Genomic DNA, 26,118 nt, shown 5'->3' with positions numbered 1-26,118 from the left:
TTTGACATAAAGTTGTTCAGCTGCTCATATCTCAATATTAACATTTTTTCACCTTCAGTTTTCATCATTAATGTATGAATTGGAGTGAGGTGCTTTAAAAAATGAAACAAATATACCTTAAAGTTATTTTTCCATTGTTACTACAGTATATTAGAAATACAAGAAGCTAATTTTGTAACAGAACAAAACATTATACATTTTGTTAACTAGTCACCCAATGTTACAAGAATATACACACAAATTCTTTGAAGTACAACTGATTAGATTCAATCAATTTTGCATCACAGGTATATTATCCCAATGCTTTTATTAGTGAGGTAATTTCATCCTTAATGTCATAATTACAGCTAAACTTAAATTATAAAAATAAATTATCCATTAGCTTATCTCTAACTGTAAATGGTTCAAATATTCAGTTAGTTTTCAAAGGATGTTTTCTAAGTTAGCCAGCAAATGAAGCTTGTTTGTTAATTTAATTGCATTATCCTCTCTGACACAACTCCTGAAGGCATTGACTCTACTGACAGACAATATCACAGGAATTAGACTCCCTATGATACGATGCCCCAAAATAGCCATTCCTTATGGAATAGTTCTGGAAATTCAAAGTTAATCAGCTTTCAAGAAAGGAAGGCAGAAATTACACCCAAAACTTGAGATATCTTTTTTCTTAGCCAGTGCTGACAAGCCTGCTGAGATGGAATGTTAAACTGATGCCTTTACAGAAAGTAAAAGATCCCTTGGTAATGTTCTTTGCTGTTTAATGTTTTTCTTCCTACAAACATATCAATACTTTTTTTTGCATCTTAGGCTTTGAAAACTTTAGCCCAAAGATGCAAAAAAATGTACTAGTGAATTTTATCACAGTATCTGCCAGACCTTCTGTAACTCTCAGTGACTGCCCTCATATTGCAATGATTACCTCCACATCAAAAAAGGACAGGAGTGTTCTCCTGGTGACTTTACTACGTGCAAACTGGCTATCCCAATTCCCTACACTTCAAAAATGCTTCATTTATTAAAAAATATTTTAGACATCCGGATGTCATGAAAGGTGTCGGAAATATAAATTGTTTTCTATTTCCTTTCTTTCTATTTCACTTCTGTTGGTACCTCCTTGCAGCATACCTATTCCTTTCCTTCTATCAGGAGAACCTGTAACATTGATTATTCACAGTTAATGTTCCTCAATTATTGAATGTGAAGGACCTTTTACAGGTGATTAGTCTGATCCAACCAGACATTATTTCCATAATTGATGAACCACTTCATGACAATGTCCTGATGAATGCACCAAATTAGGGAGAGTTTTAGCCCCAACAAAGGTTTAGATCATAACTGTGCCAGGAATTGTGTGCTCTATATGGTTTCTGTGATGCCATTTCATTACATGACTTCAAAAAACAAAATTGAAAACTTGATCAATTCTTTCCTTCCCAAAAATATTGGTCTTTGCTGAAGGTACCAACCAACTCATGTTGGTATCCGACCATATAGGTGAAACCTGTGAGAAGTGGAGAGACAACAGATTGTGGAGAGATCAATGAAAAGTACACCGAGACAGCTGAAAATTCTACCTCAATGTTAGCTTTCCATTTAGATATGAAGAACTCCTTAACGAAGTCATTTGATTTTGCAGTTCAGGAATGGGATAGTTATGAAAATAGGAAATGCTGGTTAACATAACTGAACAAATAAACCATTTCCCAATTCTTTCAGGAGCTTTAAAATTTTTTGGTCTGTAAGATAAGCATTTTTGAAACTATGCAGAAACATTTGTGCATTTGACTATATTTTCATCTATTAGCAAAAAAAAACTTTTATACAGAATCCATTTAAAAATATTCCCAACTAGGCTAAAAAAAAAAGCCATGTTATCCTTTGGGAATCAGACTGGAGATATATACAGAACATTCTCAAAAAGAGCTTAAGGAGGTAAGTAGTCTTTGACATGGCAGGTTGTACATGATTCGTGGAACAAGTGATTGGCAAAAACCTTAAATTTCGCTATTTAATGTTCTTCTTACAAACATATCAATACTTTTTTTTGCATCTTAGGCTTTGAAAACTTTACCCCAAAGATGCAGAAAAATGTACTAGTGAATTTTATCACAGTAATCCGTCAGTCCTTTTGTAGCTCATCAGTGACTGCCCTCATATTGCAGTGATTACCTCCACTGCAGCCATTGGTTTCATTTATAACTTTGTTGTCTGCACAGTAATCTGGTGAAACGGGTCATCTGTTTACTGCAGCACAGACTGATTCTTCCATTCTGGGTGGGTGATCTGCTCCGCCAGGTTGCATTGCGGTTTGAAGATTAGCTCATTGTGCTAGTTTGCAGAGCTCTATCTCACACTGCAGTGTCGCCTTGTGTAGTGGACAAGTCTTGCTCAATTACTACAATTACTTCAGTAATTACTAAAAATAAAATTAATTTTACAGTCATACAAGATGGAAAAAAATACTTTTGGGCAGCAATAATTCAAAGTAATATTTTTAGTTCATGCTTGGCTCTGAATTGCAATTGGGAATGTGCTCACTGATGGATTACAAAATAAAATAATTAATTCAGCAGAGTTCACGATAATGAATTGTCAGACTTTCAGATGTTATAAAAGTGTTTTTTCAATTATTTTTGAATCTCTTATTAATCAAAAGTCGTTCTTACTCCTCCATATAATTTGCTATGTTCCAGTTTACTGGGCACGCAGGCAAAACTATCCCTTGCCTAATGCCAATACCATCATCCCCTGTACTTGGAAGTTTAACTGAAAGCCTGAAATCAACCCCAACGCAAACTGGAGGAACAACACCTCATCATCCTTCTGGACTGAAGATTGAGTTCAACAACTTCAGAGCATGAACTTGCCCCTCCACCTTCACCCCATTTACGTTTTAAAAAAATTTCATCTTATCTTTCTTTCTCACTTCCATTTTTCCTCTTATCCAGTCCAGTTCTTCTTCTTGTCACCTCCACCGCCGCCTCCCCCCTCCACCCCCTCATTCTTCCTCAAGGCAACTGCCATAATCCCCAGGCAATCCCATAACCATCTGTACCTCTGTTCTGCCATTCTCGCATTCTGAGCACTTTATGGACATTTTTAGCACCTTCTCAGCTTTCTGTATCCTCATTTACAGTCCCTTTGTCCCATTCCACTCCTCCCCCACCCTCAGTATAAATCTCTGCTGATTCTTTTTGCTCTCAGCTCTCAAAGGGTCATCTAGACTCTCTCCTCAGACCTGCTGAGATTTTCTAGCATTTTCTGTTTTGTGGCAGAATCAACCTCCTTTTAAACATTTCTTCCTTCTTGTTAAAGGACCTGCCCTCTTTTCAACTTTCGTGATGACATGTTTGAGACTGACTATGTGGAGAATCAACACCCTGCCACTAAGAGTTATAGAATTCCTACAGTGCAGAAGGAGCCATTTGGCCCATCATGTCTGCACTGACTTTCCGACAGAGCATCCCACTCAGGCCTCATCCCATAACCTCACACATTTACCCTGCTAATTCCCCTAACCTATACATCTTGGGACACTAGGGCCAAGTTAGCATGGCCAATCAACCTAACCAGCACATCTTTGGACTTTGGGAGGAAATCAAAGCACCCAAAGGAAACCCATGCAGGCATAGGGCGAACATGCAAACTCCACACAGTCACCCAAGGCCGGAATCGAACCCAGGTCCCTGGCGCTGTGAGGCAGCAGTGCTAACCACTGTGCCACCATATTGCTCAATGTTTTCATATATACAGTTAATTCTTCTCATTCAAATTATCAAATATCCTTTGATCAACATTTGCCTAATCAAGATGCTTCCTCCAATAAAATTTGATATGAAATAATTTTGTGTGCTATCTTCTTGAAATGGATCCATTAATTGTAATCCACCAAAATGCTCTCAAAGAATATTGCTCTATTGTACAAGTAGTGATTACTTGTGAATGAAATACATTTTATAAACCATCTCTTATGGCTTCATCAATTTAATCAAATAAACTAAACTAATCAGGATTAATTTGGGAAAGTAAAAAGGACAATTTCTACCTTTCTTCCCAGCACATTTTGTGTCTCAGCATAATGAGCAGTGAGGACAGTACATTTATTATGAGCAGCAGATCCCATTATGAAAATATCATCTTTTGTAACTCTTGCCAATACTAACTCATCATTATTCCAGTTGAGGACAAGTAAATATAGTGAAATAGATAAAGGTTTATGACATTCAAAATATTTGAAATGGCAGGTTCCTTTAAGTTCACTATATATAAATATATGTGCAGTTTTGTTGTCCTTGTAATTAAAATAAACAATAGATAACATTTTTGATTAAATGTCAACTGCTGCTTCTGAGGTTGGTCAAATTTGCCCACAGTACACCTCAAAAACTGTGTCCCTTCAGTAATAGCTCTACTGAAATTTACAGTCATCCAAAATATGTTAAGAAACACTATACCTCTATAAAGAACAAGGTTATACAGTTAGGAGCAAAGCAGAAAGTATTAGCAGATTCCATCAATTCAGCAATCAAACACAAAATGCCCATCACCTGAATAAAAAATCTGACAAGGTTAATCATGAAAATAACTTTTGCTGGTGTGGGAAGTGAAGAGGTGGCTGCAGATCACCACCTACTCCCCACCTACTCCACTATACATCCCAGTCACAGTACACACATGCTTCATGACACTTGATCTGCAAACTCCTGCAGTAAAGGTGATATTTTACTAAGCATTTGAAATAGAGAACAGTAATGAACACTTGTTTTGCAGACTGGAGAAGAGTATACAATAGGGTTCTCCAAAGGTCAGTACTAGAATCACTGCTTTTCATGATATGTATTAATGACCTAGACTTAGGGGTGTAGGGCATAATTTCAAAATTTTCAGATGGCACAAAGCTCAGAAATATTGTTAGCTGTGAGGGGGATAATGATAGACTCCAAGAGGAGATGGGTGGTCACAGGGTTAAATTTAATGGAGAGGAGTACAAAGTGATACATTTTTGTAGTTAGAACAGGAAAAGTAACTTTGAATAAAGGATAAAATTCTAAAGATTGTGTAGGAACAGATAAACCAGGGGTATATGTGTACAAGTTATTGAAGATGGCAGGGCAAGTTGAAAGTGGTTAAAAAGGCACACTGGATACGAGGCTTTATGAACATAGGCATAGAGTAAAAGGTAAAGTCGCCATACTCCCAAATTACCAGATGGAGAGCTGACTGGTGGTGATTTAACCTGAGGATTAACACACTTCAGATGAGGGACAAGGTTGAAAAGGCACAGCCTTCACGAACAAGGCTCAGCCAGTACAGGAATTAAACTCACACTCTTGCTGTTGCTCTGCATCACTAACCAGCTGTCCAGCCAACTGAGCTAAACCAACCCCAAGGAAATGAGCATAGAAACAATGAATCAATGGTAATTCTTTATAAAACACGGGTTTTGCCTCAACTAGAAAATTTTGGACACTACACTTTAGGAAGGATGTGAAGTATTTAAATAGGAGGCAGAAAAGATTTTTGAGAATGTTTTCAGGGAGAAGATTCTGCAGTGATGTGGAAAGAAGAAGCTTTGATTGTTCTCCCTGGAGACAGAAAGTTTGAAAGAAGTGTTCAAAATTGTGATGAGTCTATACAGAGTATTTAAATAGAAACTGTTTGCATGGGGAGAGAATCAGAGGACAACAATTTAAGATGACTGACAAAAGCACCCAATGATGACATGAGAAAAACCCTTTTACACTGAGTGGTTAGGACCTGGATTGCATTGCTTGAGAGTGTGGTGGAAGGAAATTCAATTGTAAGCATCTAAAGACAACATTTGCAGAGCAACCGGGACAGAGTAGGGAAGTGCAACTGGCGAAGCTATTGTTGCAAAGAACCAGCACGCACATGGGTTGAATTGCCTCCTTCTGTGCTGCAGCCATTTTATGGTTGATGTTGAGAATCACATAAAGTCATCATTACATGAGTCAAAAGTTTGATGCTTCATAGGTTTTTCGAGAATGTTGCTTCAAATGAAGATGACATAAATCAGGAGTTAAACAAAAATGCAGCACCACTGGAATTGATAGAAACATCCCTTTTAAGGACTTGTCTACATTAAACCTTTTGTTAATTCACAGTAAATGCTTGCTTTATAAGTTTAGAAGCATGAATGGTTATCACATTTCCAGATAAACCTAAAACACTCAAGTGTGATCAGAACCCTTTTGTCCCAAAAAGATGGACTACTAAGATTTAGTGGCTACAAACTAACATTTGCAGGTACATGTGTTAAAGGAGTTTTAAAAGTTTTAGATATTTTCCTGAGTTTGCCGAGTTTAGTGAAAGACGAAAATGCACATTTCTCCTCTCCCCTTTTTGTTTCTAAACCCAGCTGCCTCAAGGTCTCTCTTTTCGATTTAGTTTTTTTTAGAAAAAGTGAATGTAAAAAATAAACTGCAATGCCACAAGTGATTTAATTCTCTAGAGCAGGCTTGAGGCCTACTCTTACTCCTATTTCTTATGTTCTCAGATCTCACATTCTGAATTAATGCAATAGCACCTACTGAAAATTTTAGAAAGTGGAACTATAGAAGATCTTAAAAGACAGAGATAACCTCTGTGTTACACTGCTAAATGGTTAAAAAAAAATCACTTTCTATTGCTGCTTTTCAGAAAAACAACTTGTCTCCCAGTAGACAGTTTTTTCTTCTCAGGGCAGGGATCCTATTGTTTTGAGAAAATATTATTTAGCTTTCCACTCAACATTATTTTGAATAGATTAAATCAACCATGGTACCACTACATGTGACATTGAGGTACTTGCAGCTAATCAGCAAACATTCAGTTCCCCCATAAGCAATTTAAGGTGATCTGCTGCAAAACACTCATTTGTTAGTACAATTTGTCTATTAAGAGTTTTAACTAAATTCTGAGACCAAAGTCAATACAGCTCCACTGCTCCTGATAACACATAGCAGGTCTGTTGTGGCAAACTGGCATGTTGTATTGCTTTTTAAAGCTAACATTCACTTGTCTTTTCATGCAGAATAAACTGGTCAAGCTCAGTTGCCATTTCATTGTCGTTCATTCCTTCTAAATTCTTTATGTCTTCAGTTTCACTGTGCATTGATTCATCATCGTGGTGCCTTTCCACACTATTTCTGATGCCATAAGCAAAGTAGATTACAAATCCTTTAAACAGAAAAATATATTAAATGGAGCAGGGAATGTGAAAGTACAGTTATTATTTAACAGCGTTACTTTGCAATATAAAATTAAGAAGATTAAAGTATTTTTTGAAATTTTCTTAATGAAAGTCAAAATTCAGTAAAACCGATAAATATTCTGCATTGCCTGCCGCTATAAAATGCTGGACTTTGATAGGGAAAAGAATATTGAAAATATTTTCAGGTAAGGTTGGCCACCCCTTCCATCCTTTAGTCATGTTTAGTAGATATTCCAGAAGTATGAAGAGATTCATGTGAATAAATATTCCACTGGGAAGCTTAGAAAGAAAACAACGGTGTCTCTGCAAGACTGGAAAACTGCTTTGGTTACCTAACTTCATTATTGAACCCCTCCAGTCTGTTAAAATCTTAGAACCTCATCTCAGTTCATGTGCCTTGTGACTGAATTTATTTTAATAAATTATGCAGTTACCAGCTATAACCAGCAGATGGCATCATGCTTGTAATTCACACCAGTCAATTGCAGCACACTTTTCTTGGATTTTTTGCTTTGGCAAGCCAGCCAACGTCCGCTTCTATTGTACTTGGTAAGGTACATTACGGTCACTATCTCTTACTAGGCTATGATGACTTTGTTTCTTTGTGTTGGCTCTCTCACTTTGCTGAAATTCTCCCCATAGCTGTTCTTTTTAGTTCTCTGTCAGTCCTCTTCTGCACCTGTCCATTTTCCTTTCTTCCCCTTTGAGTGGGAGTTTGGGTGTGGTGCCAGTGAAAGGAGCCACCAATGGCTGCAGGCTGCATTTGGGTCTGGGAGGGAAAATGTGGCCCTCAGTGTCTCTTATTACATCTCCTAGACCCTATCACCTTCCGACTAACTATTTCTACTCTATTCAACCCTTACTCAAGTTTGTGAGTGTCCAGATCACCAACAACCTGTCCTGGTCCCCCCCATGCCAACACTATAGTTAAGAAAACCCACCAGTGCCTCTACTTTCTCAGAAAATTAAGGAAATTTGGCATGTCCGCTATGACTCTCACCAACCTTTACAGATGCACCATAGAAAGTATTCTTTCTGGTTGTATCACAGCTTGGTATGGCTGCCACTCTATCCAAGCCCGCAAGAAACTACAAAGGGTCGTGAACGAAGCCCAGTCCATCATGCAAACCAGCCTCCCACCCATTGACTCTGTCTACACTTCCTGCTGCCTTGGAAAAGCAGCCAGCATAATTAAGGACCCCACACACCCCGGACATATTCTCTTCCATCTTCTTCTGTAGGGAAAAAGATACAAAAGTCTGAGGACACATACCAACCGACTCAAGAACAGCTTCTTCCCTGCTGCCGTCAGACTTTTGAATGGACCTATCTTGCTTTAAGTTGATCTTTCTCTACACCCTGGCTATGACTGTAACACTACATTCTGCACTCTCGCCTTTCCTTCCCTATGAACGGTATGCTTTGTCTGCATAGTGCGCAAGAAACAATACTTTTCACTGTATACTAATACATGTGACATAATAAATCAAATCAAATACTCCTTATTCTTTGAACTACATATTAAATCTTTGAAACTTCTTTAATCCTCCATCTACTCCCACTGGAGGACCCTTGACGCAAAATTAATTTTCTTCCTGCTTACCTGTCCCAGAATTGTTACCAGATTCCCTGTTTGCTTTCAAAATTTGATTTTGTTCGTAAAAAAGTGAGAATGTGGATTATTAATTTTGGGTGGAATTCTCTGATCTTGTCTGTGCCCTGCAAGTGAGAATGGAGAATTTGTATTCCAGCCAAAACTCCGTTCACTCTCAGTGGCACCAGAGAATCCCAGCCATGAGTGAGGACCAAAGTTTTCAGTGCCTATGTCTGTTGGGTGTTAGTTGTATTCAGGTGGTGGGTATTAATTGTAGACTTTGTGCTTATACATATAGGAGCAGATTGAAAGAGGAGTTGAGCTTTTGGTTGGAGATGCACAATATGCAATGTGCATCTAAATAAAAACTTGTAAATGTACCAAGTCTAGGCTCCAGTGTTCCAATTTTCACTGCCTGTGTATCCAATTTCTAACATGGTAGTTGTCTAAAGATGAAGGTCAGAAGCTATGTTTTTTTTCCCAAATATAAAACCGATGGCCATTTCCAGGTTTTATTTAATTCAGCAGATGTCTAAGCATCAAGAAGATTTTGGGCTCCATTATTTAATCCCACAAGTGTCTTGACTACTTGTGTAAGGTACTGGAAGATGCTGCGGGGCATTTAAATTGTATTTTTGCATCAGTCATTCATGAAAGCAGGAGAGCTAAGTGAAATGGAAATGAAGAGCAATACAAGCTAATAAATAAAGAGGTCGGTACCCTGACTGTAGATTTAATTAGGCACTGGTTATTGTCCACTAGCTTATCCAAGTGACCATTGTTCATGAGTGACCTTTGACATGTGCTTGCTGATTATTGGTTTGTGGTGAATGTTGCAATTGATCCTGACCAGTCTTTAACTGGCACATCCAGTGGCAAAATGACCCACCAGGAATTTCAGAGGTGTGAAGCCCAACATGGGATTGGGAATTTCAAATACTATGGGTGGGATTTTCCAGCTGTACTCACCCCAAAACTGGAAAATACCACCCAAGGTCAACGGACCATTGCATAATCCACCCCCCAACTGCTACGAGTCCCCCGCAGGCGGGACGGGAAAATTCCCGCCTTTAAGTGCTTAAGAAAATTATATCACTGGTGCTTACCAACAGCCATCCAAACAGAAAAACGAATCCAGGTACCCCCGCTCAACTGTATCATCAAGTAGATATTGACAAAGATGCTGACAATAGGCAGGAATGGTAAAAGTGGCACCTAAAATATATTAACAAGATTAACGTTAACTTTATATAGAAGGTATGTGCTGTAATGGTAATATCACTAAACTAGTAATCCTGTGGCCCAGGCCAATATAATTTAAATTCAATTAATAAATCTGGAATATAAAGCTCATCTCAGCTATCACTGATTGTTGTAAAAATCCATTTGGTTCAATAATGTATTTTAGGGAAGGAAATCTGTCATCCTTATCTGATTTGGCCTACTTATGACTTCAGACCCACAGCAATGTACATTAATTTACTCTTAGCTGCCATCTGAAGTGGCTCTGAGGAAGCAACTCAGTTCAAGAGCAATAAATACCAGCCTTTTTAGTGACACACCCCCTGAAAAGAATAAAGAAATACAGCAATTCACATAACATCTGCAGTAATGTTGTTGATGTAGTTGTGTGCATTGTACAATAATAAAGTACACCCAATATCTGAAATATGATTGCAGCCTTAACAAGATGATAATGAAAAGTCAAAGAACAGAACCTAGAGACTCAATTCAAAAATTTCTTTAGTTCAGCTAATTTCAACACACAATGGTTAGCGAGTGACATCCTGCATTTTCCTTTTTGACAAGGGCAAACTAATACTTCAGGTTCCTGTTGCTGTTCATTATCAGTGACATCTGTTCAAAAGTACATGTGTGGATGTATGGTGAGGACAACATCACTGGCTGTCATCACCAAAAATGATCTAAAGACATGTGGGTCCTGAAAATGTATGTACAGTAGAGTGAAATTTCTCCTCTCCCCAGACCAACATGTTGTATATTCATATTTGTTCCTAGTTTGAACAAGATTACTTTAAGAGTGCAATCACGTGACATATGATGTAATTGGCTGTTTGCGCAGACAAAGGGGCAGTCTATAACAGCTTGTAAACACCTTTCTAATAAAACTCTTGTTTGTCTGTACCTTCGTGATCTGCGAGCCTATCTTATAAAAATACCACACAACACTTCACCCTGCCAGATTACCTGGAGACAGAAAGGGGTTATCTAAATCATCACAACATGCAACTGTATTGGTGCTTCTTTGTGCCCACAAACCAGTGCAAGAGGAAGTTGAAGAGCTATATGACTAACTGATGATGCAGCTGATGAACTGTTACCAGAGGGTATGCCAAAGTAGCTCATTAGTCCCCTTGTAAAGAGCTGACAAAAATTGTTATGTGTCCTGCAAGCCATGACTCCAGCCTGGACTTCTGCTGCTGCAATAACAGGATAGTGTTTATTCCTGCTGCCAGATTGCCGGGCAGAAAGGAGACAGGAATTCTCACTGGTCCACCTCATGATGTTGGGGGCAGGCAGAATTTCCACCTGCCCATTAGAAAGTTGCTCCTGATGCAGTTCTGATGCTGGGCCACATTTCCCAGTCTGGTCTGATTTTCTTCACTCACCATTGCACCCAAAGAAGGGACAATCCTTGGTTTTATTTCATTTAGCTAATTTCAGCAGGTGTCTAGGCCTCTCACAAGTGGCCACTTGTATAAGATATCAAAAGGTGCTGCCGGGCACTTAAACTGTACCGTTGGATCAGTCATTCAGGAGAGCCACGGATTCTTTCTTTAACCGGTTAAAGTCTACTGTTGAAAATTGAATTTCTGTTCATTCAGCTTCATTTATTGGTATTCCCAGCGCCCATTACATAAAATGTACAAGTTAAGTGGTCTGACACTTTTGTTCTGTAAACTTTGCTATATCTGGCCATGTCTATTTAAATACATTTCTGACCAGCTTCTCACATTCCATTCTCTGTAAACACAAGGTGATCCAAAATTCTGCTGCTCCTGTCCTAACTCGCACCAAGTTTTGTTCGCCTTCACCTGTTCTTGCTGACCTATATTGGCTCATAGTAAAGCAAGTCCTCAATTTAAAAATAGCATCCTTGTTTTCAAATCTTTCCATGGCCCTACCCTTCCTTATTTCTGTAAACTTCTCTGAATCTCCAAGGTTATCTGCTCTCCTCTAATTCTGGCCTCTTGAAGAACTTAGGTGGGATTCTCCGGCCATGCTTGCCTCAAGACTGGAAAATCCTGCCTAAGGTCAATGGACTGTTGCATGGGTCTGTGACCGGCTGCTCCGATTCCCATGGCGAGCGGGGCGGGAAAATTCTGCCCCCTGACTTTAATTGGTCAACCTTGGTGAACATGCCTGCAGCTACAGAAGAGCTCTGGGGTGGAATTTTACGCCCTCGCTTGAGTGAGACCAGAATTTCCCGCCCAAGGTCAATGGGCATTTCCGTTGTCTGCCCCTCGCCCGCTTCAATTCTGTGGGAGGCGAGGCAGTAGAATTCCAGTGCTGTAATTTTGTTATGTTAAAGCCATTTTATATATACAATTACTGTTGTAAAGAAGGTTTCCCTGAAATCCCTACTAAATTAGTGACTATCTTATATTTATGCCATCTAGTTTTGTACACCCCTATAAGTGGAAACATTGGGCTGGACTTTCATCTTAGAGGTGGGTGACATTTATAACAAAGCTTGGCTGAGAGCCAAGAATTCATTAGTTTGTTGAAACTCTTGTGCACAAGGATAAACACTGCTTGACTGACAACTATTTTTCTTAGTTTGTCAAAGGTCCATGTTTATTTACACAAGACAAAGAGGTGCCATGTACTTATAGTTTCTGCTATTGATATTTTAAAGATCTGGTTCATTGACATTTTTCTAGGGTTATATAAAAATGTTATAGTAATAACAGCAGTTTTTAATGGCTGCTTCTGCACATGCCATTATTAATATTGGGTTCATTGGTTCTGTACAGAATGTCTACAGGGTGAATTTTGTTCTTCTTCCCTACTTAGACTCGCATTATAAAAGGATCTTCTTAACAAACTGCACCGCCTCACACCTATTGTGCTGACCACTTGGTGCTTCTATCAATTTGTAAAGCTAGGAAGAAAATACAAACATGTAAACTGACAGGAAAATTATCATGGATAAAATTAATTTTTTGTCAGTGTGATACAGGCATGACGACAGCAGCACATATCTACAGCACCCATTGTTCTTTTTCTATCAATCTGTTAAGATTGAGTCTTAAACTCAATCACCGGATGTGGACATCACTGGCAAGGGCAGCATCTATTGCTCATCCTTAAGTTGGTGTGCCTTCTTGCTGTGCTGTGACCCATTCAAATTTAAGTTGCTATAGTTGGATCTGAACACATGGGGCATGATATTGCCGGTTGGCAAGTGGCAAAAAATCAGATTTGCGCCTGGGTTTCTCACCTCTCGTAATCTTGCCGGCCCCATTTTGGGCACGAGGCTGATTTCAATATTAATGACATGATTAACATGTCTGCTTAACACGGGGGGCAGGGTTTAGTGGGGTGGAGCCTGAAGTGGGAGGTCTGTAGGAGGGGATGGAACTCTGCAGGAAGCAGAGGGTGGGGGCAGCAATCGGCTGGGGCAGCAATCGGCCAGGGTGGCGATCGGCCGGGTTGGGGGTGGGGGGGGGGGGCAGTGAAGACAGATCTCCCAGTATTCTGTGTACACACAATAGGTGCCTGCGCATGGTGCCCCTAGAGCTCAGCAGCCGGCTTCTCAGGCAAGCTGAGGCTCCAACCCCACTACTGGCAAGATTTGCATTTTGGCTTCCGTTTTGCACAGAATGCCGTAAATTCTCATTACATACCTCGCTGAGAAAACCGATGAGTAAATCTACCGTTTTCTCGCCCATTCAACAGCTAGACAAATTCCGCCCATGTAACATAGTAACATAACCTCTATACTATTGTACCCAATATCAATTATGTATTATCCAGTTACCCTTTCAGAATATCCCACTAAATCAGTTAACCCCCGGTTGAATTCAGTAACAGAAACTCTGGAATAGAGTGCCAATGAATTACCATGAAAGTCACTTTGATATGACTCTGAGGTTGTTTGTAGATGATGAATACAGAGACACCAAGCATGACCAGTAGTACAACAAGAATCGCTATGCTCCAGGGCACCGCAGAAAGAATTGCTTCATTGCCATAAGTAATCAGCACACTCAATATACAAACGATAACGGCTGAAAGAAAAATGAAATAAATTAGAGTAATCATTTTAAATAATGTGTTACATTTACATGCAAGCATTTAAAGGGTAGGTTTTGGGTCACTTTGCCTGTCAGTGATACACATCAGAAAGTGCAAACATATATTCCATCAAGCTTAACTTAAAAATAATTGACAGTCTAGAATGCACTCTCTGGGAGGGTGGTGGAGGCGGGTTGCCTCACATCCGTTAAAGAGTATCTGGATGAGCACTTGGCATGTCATAACATTCAAGGCTATGGGCCAAGTGCTGATGAATGGGGTTAGATAAATAGGTCAGGTGTCTCTCACGCAGACTCGATGGGCCGAAGGGCCTCTTCTGCACAGTGTGAATCTGTGATTCTCTGTGAAATAAATACTGCATCTAGATTTGAAAAGATAATTTCAACAAAACAGTTTTCACCACTTAATCAGATCCAAGTCTCAGTAACTACCTTGCATGTTGGTTTTGGTGAAATGTTTCTTTTGAACTCAAATGCAAGTAGCTGTCAAAACTACTGTTGCAGTTATACAGTTACAGTCTCCACGCTGAATGATTCAACTATTTTTTACCTGTTCAGGAAAATAAGTACAGAAGACCACCAAGCTCATCTTTCCAGAGAGCCTGATTCCAGCTATTTGTTTGGATTACCTGGCAGATATTAATTATTTCGTGAAGTGCTACCAGGTATCAATACTGAATTTGCCTTTTGACAGCTTATGTCTGGGTCTCTTTGTCCTGCAGTCCTGGCTTGGTATGAAAAACCTTCCAGCTTAATCTTTTCTAATCCATTTAGTATCATTCAACTCGAAAATGACCTCCTGTCTCTTTTACTTCTTTTCAAGACTTTATAGCATTCCCTCATGACCCAGTCCGCTGATGTTATACAAAAAGAAAATCAGCTTTGTGGTTCCTCTCTCCACCACTGCCAGGTAATGTGATGTTTCCCTCGTGACTTGGTAACCAGAACCAAACAGAGTACAAAGTATATTGAAGGTGTAAGGCCTGATGGTCTTAGAGTTCTAAGTTTTGATCACACAACCTCCAACATTGGTGCCCAGAATGTGTGATTTTCAGGGCACAACTAATTCAAAGCACGCTGAGTTTGCTGCATGCAATTTAGTGGATTCAGGTCATTTGTGGTTAACGTAAGCTCCCAGCACAATTTTGGCTTTGTTACTGGCAGTGAACCCAATGAGGTAAAGTATTAAAGCTTAGAATCCAAATTTAAAGGAAAGGGCCCCACTTGCAGTAAAATGGCTGCATATTGTGGAAAAAGCAATTTCAGCCTTTATATTCACAATTAATTTGAAACAAACGCCAGCTTTTGGTTAGGTTATGTTCAAGATAGGGAGGAATGAAAAAAAAGCGTCATGTAAATGTGAATGCTCATACGAAGGATAAATAGATAAATAGTAAACACTCATATGCCATGAATTCAAACTAAAATAGCCAGGGGTGAAGTCGAAAAAATACACCTTCCACAATGCACAGCAGCTAATAAAATGCCAAATGATATATAACAATATAGTAAAAATAAATCAGAGAAAGTTGGGATCAAACTATGGCTCAAATTCCCAGGGCAGAAAAGGAAGGATGTTGCATTTATGCTGGGGAGAGATGGATCAGGATTGAATATGGGCTGGATCTCATTCAACCATGGTTCAGACCCTTAACTTCCTGTCTGGTAGCATGAGTGGATTTTCTGCCCATGTTTCCTACGTGAAGATGGGTTCTTGGGCTTCTTTAGGAATTTCTTCCTTCACATTTTGAAATGCCTCTGCACAGCCCATGCCAGTTGACACATCTTATGAGTATCGTGAGGCCTTCTAAAAGTTCCAAACATTCACTGGAGTAAGGTAATCTATCCTAGGTGGATCAATCAGTTTTGCTAATTTAAATGGTTCTAAAGGGAACTGGAGAGCTTCAGCAAAAATAAGATCAGTTATTTGAGCCTCCAGAGAGCTCCATTCTGCCTTAGAAGGGCAGACTGAAGGACTGGGGTGTTAGCTGCTTATGCGGCCTTGCAGGTGCCTGTAGTCCAACCAGCTATACAAATAACTCCCTCATCAAAATTTGCTTTAGAACAGATGACTGTTTTTTCACCATGACCATTTCTTCTAGCATCTCTCTGTGGATAAGCATTTGTGTGGGCCTTCAGTATATTTAAATGCAAAGGTGTAGAATCTTGATCATTTCCCAGGAACGGTACATATTCGGTTACATGGCCCAAATTTCTCAGGGCACTTTAATGCAACTTACCTGAAGGAGTGATGGAAAACTATTACAATCCCTGACAGATTTTAGTTCTAACTGAATTAAATCAGGTTCGCAAAGAATTATTGAAATTGTAAAACATTTATAGGCCCAAAGTTCTGTCCTGGACCTGTGGAAATGGGGCAGACGACATTTCTGCTGAGTCTCCACCTCCATGAACAGAACGTTAGTATATTCCCACTGGGCTTTATGTGGTATTTATTTTCTTCTTTCCTCAAAGATGCACAGGCATAAAACTCTAGATATACTTCAGTCCCTCTAGGGTTAATTAACTTTCCCCTTCCAGCATTCTGGGCAGCACAGTGGCACAGTGATTAGCACTGCTGCCTCATAGTACCAGGGACCCGGGTTCCATTCCCAGCTTGGGTCACTGTCTGTGCGGAGTCTGCACGTTCTCCCTGTGTCTGCGTCAGTTTCCTCCGGGTGCCCCGGTTTCCTCCCAGAGTTCAAAAGATGTGCTGGTTGGGTGCATTGGCCATGCTAAATTCTCCCTCGGCGCACCAGAACAGGCGCCAGAATGTTCCGAGTAGGGATTTTCACAGTAACGTCATTACAGTGTTAATGTAAGCCTACTTGTGACACTAATAAATAAACTTAAAACGTAAGGTTCATGATGGAGTGTGTACTGGCTCCCAGGTGGCATGGATTCCACTGAGTCCATCAGATAAAGTGGTATTTTGTTGTGGAAATACAGGAGCCCCTCTCCCCTCCCTGCCCCACCTCTACAGTCAGCCCCTAGACATGGGACGAGGGGAGTGAGGGGGGATGAGTGAAAGAGGTACTCCTTGTTCCCTCACTACCATTTTCCAGGTTCCTCTATATAAGATGGAATTCCAGTGGAACCAGATTCTATCCTATTTTCCACTCTCTGCACACTGCCAATTGTCCTCAGGGCAAAAGCTCATGCCTCCATTTCAAGAATCTGGTGGTTTTTTAAAGCTTGGCTTGATCCAAAATGATTAAAAATCTTTGTAATTTTGACAGAAAAGTGTCACAAAATGAATGCTACGTTTCCCGGTGACCACAGTGCAGAAATTAACATGACTGTTCCGTGTTTTCAAGTCTTACCTATAAGCCCAACACAACTATACACTACTGTTGACGTTTGTTCTGTTGGGATCCTGGAGGGATTCAGCAATGACGAACAGCTGAAGTCTTGATTTTTGAGCATGGTCATACGGGAATCGGATTCATTTTCATCCAATTCACCATCTTCCTCAGCTGTGAGGTTCTGTCTTTCTGAGGAGCATTTTTCTTTTGCATAGAGTGAATCTGGTTGATACCTAACAAATTTAACAACAAAATTTAATTTAGAAACAGCTTAAGCTCGTTTAAAAGTGATAAAGGTACATTCTCCAAATTATGAAAATCCAATGTACAAATGGAAGACTGATTGTGAGCTTTATGTGGTATCTTCTTCTGACTGTTAATTCCAACCAGGTGAGCAAAATTAATGACACCACAGGCCCCTCTTAGGGATTTCATTAAGGACATTTCTTTATTACCTAACAGGTAGCGGAAGAGAACCGCACCAAATAACAACTGTCTTAGTACAAGTAAGTTCTCTCTGATTTTTAACTCTTCCTTCTGCTCTGTTTCAGAAGATTTTGAATTTATGCTGACTACAGTTCCACGCTGCAAGAAGCTGCTGGAATCCCAGGACTACCTGCACTGACTAATGTCTGCCACTAGATAGAGCCAGCAAGCTTCAGTTCATCACCAGAGCCAACAGCACAGCTGACAGCGATGCTGGGGTAGAGTAGCTGAATACAGAACCTTGTAAGAACAGGCAGTAGGAGGCAAGGCTGAGAGCGGAAACACTGTGGGTGATGTGTTGTGTGCAGGCAGCCCACAGAAATGGACATACAAAGAACAAAGAACAATACAGCACAGGAACAGGCCCTTCGGCCCTCCAAGCCCGCGCCGCTCCCTGGTCCAAACTAGACCATTCTTTTGTATCCCTCCATTCCCACTCCGTTCATATGGCTGTCTAGATAAGTCTTAAACGTTCCCAGTGTGTCCGCCTCCACCACCTTGCCTGGCAGCGCATTCCAGGCCCCCACCACCCTCTGTGTAAAATATGTCCGTCTGATATCTGTGTTAAACCTCCCCCCCTTCACCTTGAACCTATGACCCCTCGTGAACGTCACCACCGACCTGGGGAAAAGCTTCCCACCGTTCACCCTATCTATGCCTTTCATAATTTTATACACCTCTATTAAGTCTCCCCTCATCCTCCGTCTTTCCAGGGAGAACAACCCCAGTTTACCCAATCTCTCCTCATAACTAAGCCCCTCCATACCAGGTAACATCCTGGTAAACCTCCTCTGCACTCTCTCCAAAGCCTCCACGTCCTTCTGGTAGTGTGGTGACCAGAACTGGACGCAGTATTCCAGATGCGGCTGAACCAACGTTCTATACATCTGCAACATCAGACCCCAACTTTTATACTCTATGCCCCGTCCTATAAAGGCAAGCATGCCATATGCCTTCTTCACCGCCTTCTCCACCTGTGACGTCACTTTCAAGGATCTGTGGACTTGCACACCCAGGTCCCTCTGCGTATCTACACCCTTTATGGTTCTGCCATTTATCATATAGCTCCTCCCTACATTATTTCTACCAAAATGCATCACTTCGCATTTATCAGGATTGAACTCCATCTGCCATTTCTTTGCCCAAATTTCCAGCCTATCTATATCCTTCTGTAGCTTCTGACAATGCTCCTCACTATCTGCCAATTTTGTGTCGTCCGCAAACTTACTGATCACCCCAGTTACACCTTCTTCCAGATCATTTATATAAATCACAAACATCAGAGGTCCCAATACAGAGCCCTGCGGAACACCACTAGTCACAGGCCTCCAGCCGGAAAAAGACCCTTCCACTACCACCCTCTGTCTTCTGTGACCAAGTCAGTTCTCCACCCATCTAGCCACCTCCCCCTTTATCCCATGAGATCCAACCTTTTTCACCAGCCTACCATGAGGGACTTTGTCAAACGCTTTACTAAAGTCCATATAGACGACATCCACGGCCCTTCCCTCATCAACCATTTTGGTCACTTCTTCAAAAAACTCCACCAGGTTAGTGAGGCATGACCTCCCTCTCACAAAACCATGCTGACTATCGTTAATGAGTTTATTCCTTTCTAAATGCGCATACATCCTATCTCTAAGAATCTTCTCCAACAACTTCCTCACCACGGACGTCAAGCTCACCGGCCTATAATTACCCGGGTTATCCTTCCTACCCTTCTTAAAAAACGGGACCACATTAGCTATCCTCCAATCCTCTGGGACCTCACCTGCGTCCAGTGACGAGACAAAGATTTGCGTCAGAGGCCCAGCGATTTCATCTCTCGTCTCCCTGAGCAGCCTTGGATAGATTCCATCAGGCCCTGGGGATTTGTCAGTCTTTAAATTCTCTAACAAACCTAACACTTCCTCCTTTGTAATGGAGATTTTCTCCAACGGTTCAACACTCCCCTCCGAGACACTCCCAGTCAACACATCCCTCTCCTTTGTGAATACCGACGCAAAGTATTCATTTAGGATCTTCTTTGGGCTCCAAGCATAATTCCCCACTTTTGTCCCTGAGAGGTCCGATTTTTTCCCTGACAACCCTTTTGTTCCTAACGTAGGAATAAAATGCCTTGGGATTCTCCTTAATCCTGTCTGCCAAGAACATTTCGTGACCCCTTTTTGCTCTTCTAATTCCCCGTTTGAGTTCTTTCCTACTTTCTTTGTACTCCTCCAGAGCTCCCTCCGTTTTCAGCTGCCTGGACCTACCATACGCCTCTCTTTTCTTTTTGACCAGTCCCTCAATTTCCCTGGTTATCCACGGTTCTCGAATCCTACCCTTCCTATCCTTCTTTTTAACAGGCACATGCCTGTCCTGCAGCCCTAACAACTGTTCCTTAAAAGACTCCCACATGCCAGATGTGGATTTACCCTCAAACAGCCTCTCCCAATCAAGAGCTGCCAATTTCTGCCTAATCCCACTAAAGTTAGCCTTCCCCCAATCCAACACCTTACCCTTGGGACACCACTCATCCTTTTCCATCACTATCCTAAAGCTAACAGAATTGTGGTCACTATTTGCCACATGTTCCCCTACCGAAACTTTGAAGACCTGACCGGGCTCATTCCCCAGTACAAGGTCCAGTATAGCCCCCTCTCTAGTCGGGCTATCTACATATTGTTCCAAAGAACCCTCCTGTACGCATTTTACAAATTCCTCCCCATTCAGAGTCCCTGCTCTCAGCGATTTCCAGTCTATACCAGGGAAATTGAAGTCTCCCACTACAACAACCCTATTTTTCCTGCACCTATCCAGTATCTCCTGACATATCCGTTCTTCCACTTCCCTTGGGCTGTTGGGGGGCCTGTAGTACACCCCCAACATAGTGACTGCGCCCTTCCTGTTTCTAAGCTCCACCCAGAGTGACTCGTTACACGACCCCTCTGAATTGTCCTCCCTCTGCACCGCTGTAATATGCTCTCCAACTAATACTGCCACTCCCCCACCTCTTTTGGCCCCTCCTCTGTCTCGCCTAAAACACTTGTACCCCGGAATATTCAGCTGCCAGTCCTGTCCCTCTTTCAACCAAGTCTCTGTCACCGCAACCACATCCAAATTCCTCGTGAGCATTAAGGCCCTAAGTTCATCTGTCTTACATGCTACGCTCCTTGCATTGAAGTATAAGAACTCCAGACCTCCAGGCCCAGTGAGGTCATCCTCCCCCAAAGTGCTCTTCTTCTTTGCCAGCCTTGTCCCAGCCCCAAGCTCGTCCCCAGCCTCTACACTTGTAGACCTAATATTTTGATCCCCTCCCCCCTGCCATACTAGTTTAAACCCCCCCGAACTGCACTAGCAAAACTCCCAGCCAGGATATTCGTGCCCTTCCAACTTAGTTGTGACCCGTCCTTCTTGTACAGGTGCCATCCTCTCCTGAAAACTTCCCATTGATCTAGGAAAATGAAGCCCTCCCTCCTGGACCAGTCCTTTAGCCAAGCATTCAATTGTACTAACTCCCTATTCTTAGCCTCACTGGCACGAGGCATTGGGAGCAGCCCAGAGATGGCCACCCTGGAGGCCCTACTTTTTAGCCTATTTCCCAACTCCCTGAATTGCTCTCGTAGGATCCCCCTGCTCTTCCTATCTACGTCATTTGCACCAATGTGTACAATGACATCCGTTTCTTTATCTTCCCCTTTTAATATGCCTCCTATCCGCTCGGAGACATCCATGACCCCAGCACCAGGTAGGCAGACCACCATCCTGGAGTCCCGTTCGCACCCACAGAATCGCCTGTCTGTGCCTCTAACCGACGCATCCCCCACCACTATTGCTCTCCTAACCCCTCTCTTCCCTTTCCGGGCCACAGAGCCTGACTGTGTGCCAGTGACCTGGTCACTGTGGCTTACCCCTGGAGAGTCATCCTCCCCCACACTATCCAAAACAATATACTTGTTTTGGAGTGGGACAACCACAGGTGACCCCTCCTCTAATTGCTCACTCCCCTCCCCTCTCACACCTGTCACCGAGCCCTTCCTATTATGAGAGACAGCCACTGGAGTACTCTCTGGTACGTTACCCTTCTGACCTTTACTCCTCCTAACTGTGACCCACGTGTCTTCCTCCCGATGCCCCGGTGTAACTAGTTGCCTATAACTCATGTCAATTATTCTCTCATTCTCCCTGACTAGACCAAGGTCAGCAATCTGCAGCTCCAGTTCCGTGACACGGTCCCTCAGGAGCTGCAGTTCCACGCACCTGGCACAAATGTGAACCTCTGGGAGGCTAGGACATCTTGGCAAATGACTTGAAATTGACACTGGCAACGTTAAATGGATATACTGACACTACTGTATTAACGACATTAAAGTGAAAAAATGTTAAGCGAGACGACGTTGAGTGAGGATTTACTGTACCTGAGGAGTAGTACACATGCTGCGACCAGAGTGTATGCCAGGAGCGTCCCAATAGACATCATATCAACCAAGGCTTTCAGATCAAACAGAAATGCCATGACAGCTGCCAAACAAAAAATCCACCAGGATGTGAACAGTAGTGTTGAAACAAAAAGAACCCGTAGCTTGGGAAGATACATACAAGTCTAGAAATGACTGGTTGCTGATACTAATGGATGATCAGTTAACATACTCAGGAAACAGCCCTGTCCACTGTTTTATCACAATGCTTTCATTTTAAATGAGTTAAAGCTTCGGTTAGAAGTGCATGTAGACAAATATCATGCCAGCCTGTTAAGTGTTCTTCAGTGTTTTTCAGTACTTTATAAGTTGTATAGTCACTTTAGCCTAACTGCTGTACAATGTTAGAAACATCTTCAAAGTGTAAGTGGAGATTACAGCGTCATTATGTTTGTTCAAAGATTCTTCTTTAAAGAATTAATGATATGTGAGAATACACAGAACCTGTAATGATTTAGTTCTGCAGTGTGTTTCTTACATGTTTCAATCATGCTGATTATTACAGCCCTGTCACATGCAATTTGTGAAGCTTCAATTATAGCACACAATATGAGTTTTATTATACCACTGCTGTGTTGGTAGATTATGTCTTTCTAATGAAAGTATACCACAGTTAATTTAATAGGTTAAATAAATACAATTAGAAATGTTATTGTTGGTGCTGCAATTGATAGGCAAGATGGAATGAAGAGTTTGCTAGTCTTTGGAGGCAACCAATGCCCCAACCAATTGTCAATCATTAAAACACATTGAAACTTAAGAAGAAAAATCCCCAATCATGTTTAAATTTTCTAGTATGGTCTTTATTCACAGGCAAATTGAAACAGTGATGGAGGTTAAAATGTGGACCGCAGCTAGTGAGAATTCCAAGAAAAAGTGTGTTTGAAAAATTCAGATACAGACTGGAAATGAAACAGTTTTTTGGCCATGAAAATAATATAAATTGCTTGATCCTCACCTAATATTTTGAAACAAATGTGTGTTAATTGGGAAATCAGGAATTTCTAATTTCTGCATTTAGTACAAATTTCTAACTATTTTGTTAAATGACAATACTGCAACGTTTTCCTACCACAAAATTAAAACAAGTACAAAGCACGTTAGACTACACACATCATTGCACACACGATCAGCCAACTGTAACTTTCCTAGCCACCATCATAAACTCTAGTCCCCTAATTTACTCCGCACAACTCTTAATACTGACTCCCACAAAACATAAAAGAGAGAAACAAAATTAAACCAGATGTTTCAAGTCTCTTGTCCAAATCCACTGAAATCAACGTGTCATATCTCTCCCATCTCAACAATTCTTCATAAAAATGCGACATCTGGACATCTACGCATAACCAAGATAAATTTGTGCTGCAGTCAATTCCCTTTCCCTTCCTCACCGAATAATCTCTCCAATAAAATCATAAAAGCTGCATGAAAAAAGTACAAATAGAAAAAAGAGAATGACTACTAAAAGTAGACAGTTGTTCTTTGATTAAACTGTGCCGTAAGATTTGATTATAAAGCTAGAATCCAGGGGGTTGGTTCTTAGAGTGAGTCACCTGTACTAAATCCAAAATACTTGCATACAAAGAAGCAAGCAGTTTCCTACCTACAGTGAACTTGAAGAAATTGAAATAGAACATAGAACAGTACAGCACAGAACAGGCCCTTCAGCCCATGATGTTGTGCCGAGCTTCATCTGAAACCAAGATCAAGCTATCCCACTCCCTATCATCCTGGTGTGCTCCATGTGCCTATCCAATAACCGCTTGAATGTTCCTAAAGTGTCTGACTCCACTATCACTGCAGGCAGTCCATTCCATACCCCAACCACTCTCTGCGTAAAGAACCTACCTCTGATATCCTTCCTATATCTCCCACCACGAACCCTATAGTTATGCCCCCTTGTAATAGCTCCATCCACCCGAGGAAATAGTCTTTGAACGTTCACTCTATCTATCCCCTTCATCATTTTATAAACCTCTATTAAGTCTCCCCTCAGCCTCCTCCGCTCCAGAGAGAACAGCCCTAGCTCCCTCAACCTTTCCTCATAAGACCTACCCTCCAAACCAGGCAGCATCCTGGTAAATCTCCTCTGCACTCTTTCCAGCGCTTCCACATCCTTCTTATAGTGAGGCGACCAGAACTGCACACAATATTCCAAATGTGGTCTCACCAAGGTCCTGTACAGTTGCAGCATAACCCCACCGCTCTTAAACTCCAACCCCCTGTTAATAAAAGCTAACACACTATAGGCCTTCTTCACAGCTCTATCCACTTGAGTGGCAACCTTTAGAGATCTGTGGATATGGACCCCAAGATCTCTCTGTTCCTCCACAGTCTTCAGAACCCTACCTTTGACCCTGTAATCCACATTTAAATTTGTCCTACCAAAATGAATCACCTCACATTTATCAGGGTTAAACTCCATTTGTCATTTTTCAGCCCAGCTTTGCATCCTATCTATGTCTCTTTGCAGCCTACAACAGCCCTCCACCTCATCCACTGCTCCACCAATCTTGGTGTCATCAGCAAATTTACTGATCCACCCTTCAGCCCCCTCCTCTAAGTCATTAATAAAAATCACAAAGAGCAGAGGACCAAGCACTGATCCCTGTGGCACTCCGCTAGCAACCTGCCTCCACCCTCTGTCTTCGATCAAACAGCCAGTTACCTATCCAATCGGCCAACTTTCCCTCTATCCCACACCTCCTTGCTTTTATCATAAGCCGACCATGGGGGACCTTATCAAACGCCTTACTAAAATCCATGTATATGACATCAACTGCCCTACCTTCATCAACACACTTAGTTACCTCCTCAAAAAATTCAAGCAAATTTGTGAGGCACGACTTGCCCTTCACGAATCCGTGCTGACTTTCCCGGATTAATCCGCATCTTTCTAAATGGTCGTAAATCCCATCCCTAAGGACCTTTTCCATCAATTTACCAACCACCGAAGTAAGACTAACTGGTCTATAATTACCAGGGTCATTTCTATTCCCTTTCTTAAACAGAGGAACATCACTCGCCACTCATCCCCGTGTACAGTGAGGACCCAAAGATCAAAGCCAAAGGCTCTGCAAATTCATCCCTTCCCTCCCAAAGAATCCTAGGATATATTTCATCAGGCCCAGGGGACTTATCGACCTTCAGTTTATTCAAAACTGCCAGGACATCCTCCCTCCGAACATCTATTTCCTCCAGCCTATTAGCCTGTAACACCTTCTCTTCCTCAAAAACATGGCCCCTCTCTTTGGTGAACACTGAAGAAAAGTATTCATTCATCACCTCGCCTATCTCTACTGACTCCATACACAAGTTCCCACTACTGTCCTTAACCGGCCCTAACCTCACCCTGGTCATTCTTTTATTCCTCACATAAAAGTAAAAAGCCTTGGGGTTTCCCTTGATCCGACCCGCCAAGGACTTCTCATGTCCCCTCCTAGCTCTCCTAAGCCCCTTTTTCAGCTCATTCCTTGCTAACTTGTAACCCTCAATCGAGCCATCTGAAGCTTGTTTCCTCATCCCTACATAAGCTTCCCTCTTCCTTTTCACAAGACATTCCACCTCTTTCGTGAACCATAGTTCCCTCACTCGGCCATTTCCTCCCTGCCTGACAGGGACATACCTATCAAGGACACCCAGTATTTGTTCCTTGAAAAAGTTCCACTTTTCATTAGTGCCTTTCCCTGACAGTTTCTGTTCCCATCTTATGCCCCCTAATTCTTGCCTAATCGCATCATAATTACCTCTCCCCCAATTGTAAACCTTGCCC

The 26,118-nt window shown here is 41.5% G+C and overlaps 1 protein-coding gene across 7 annotated transcripts in view; it reads right to left on the bottom strand.

Moving 5' to 3' along the window:
* Window positions 1-3,004: 3,004 nt before the first annotated feature.
* slc7a2 (solute carrier family 7 member 2) overlaps window positions 3,005-26,118 on the bottom strand; it is a 134,278-nt gene continuing 111,164 nt past the window's right edge. For all 7 annotated transcript variants that reach the window (XM_078217698.1, XM_078217709.1, XM_078217726.1 and 4 more), the window contains exons 8-12: window positions 22,284-22,386; window positions 17,416-17,630; window positions 13,899-14,065; window positions 9,917-10,025; window positions 3,005-7,182 (exon numbers count right to left, since the gene is read on the bottom strand). In XM_078217698.1, the coding sequence (XP_078073824.1) occupies window positions 7,010-7,182; window positions 9,917-10,025; window positions 13,899-14,065; window positions 17,416-17,630; window positions 22,284-22,386 (767 nt within the window). In that variant the 3' untranslated portion in view covers window positions 3,005-7,009. The remainder of the gene's footprint in view (window positions 7,183-9,916; window positions 10,026-13,898; window positions 14,066-17,415; window positions 17,631-22,283; window positions 22,387-26,118) is intronic.

This window comes from Mustelus asterias, chromosome 1 (assembly GCF_964213995.1).
Source record: "Mustelus asterias chromosome 1, sMusAst1.hap1.1, whole genome shotgun sequence".
In the NCBI taxonomy this organism is placed as follows: domain Eukaryota; kingdom Metazoa; phylum Chordata; class Chondrichthyes; order Carcharhiniformes; family Triakidae; genus Mustelus; species Mustelus asterias.
Note: the sequence above shows the minus strand (reverse complement) of the source record. Positions and strands in the feature narration are given on the sequence as shown.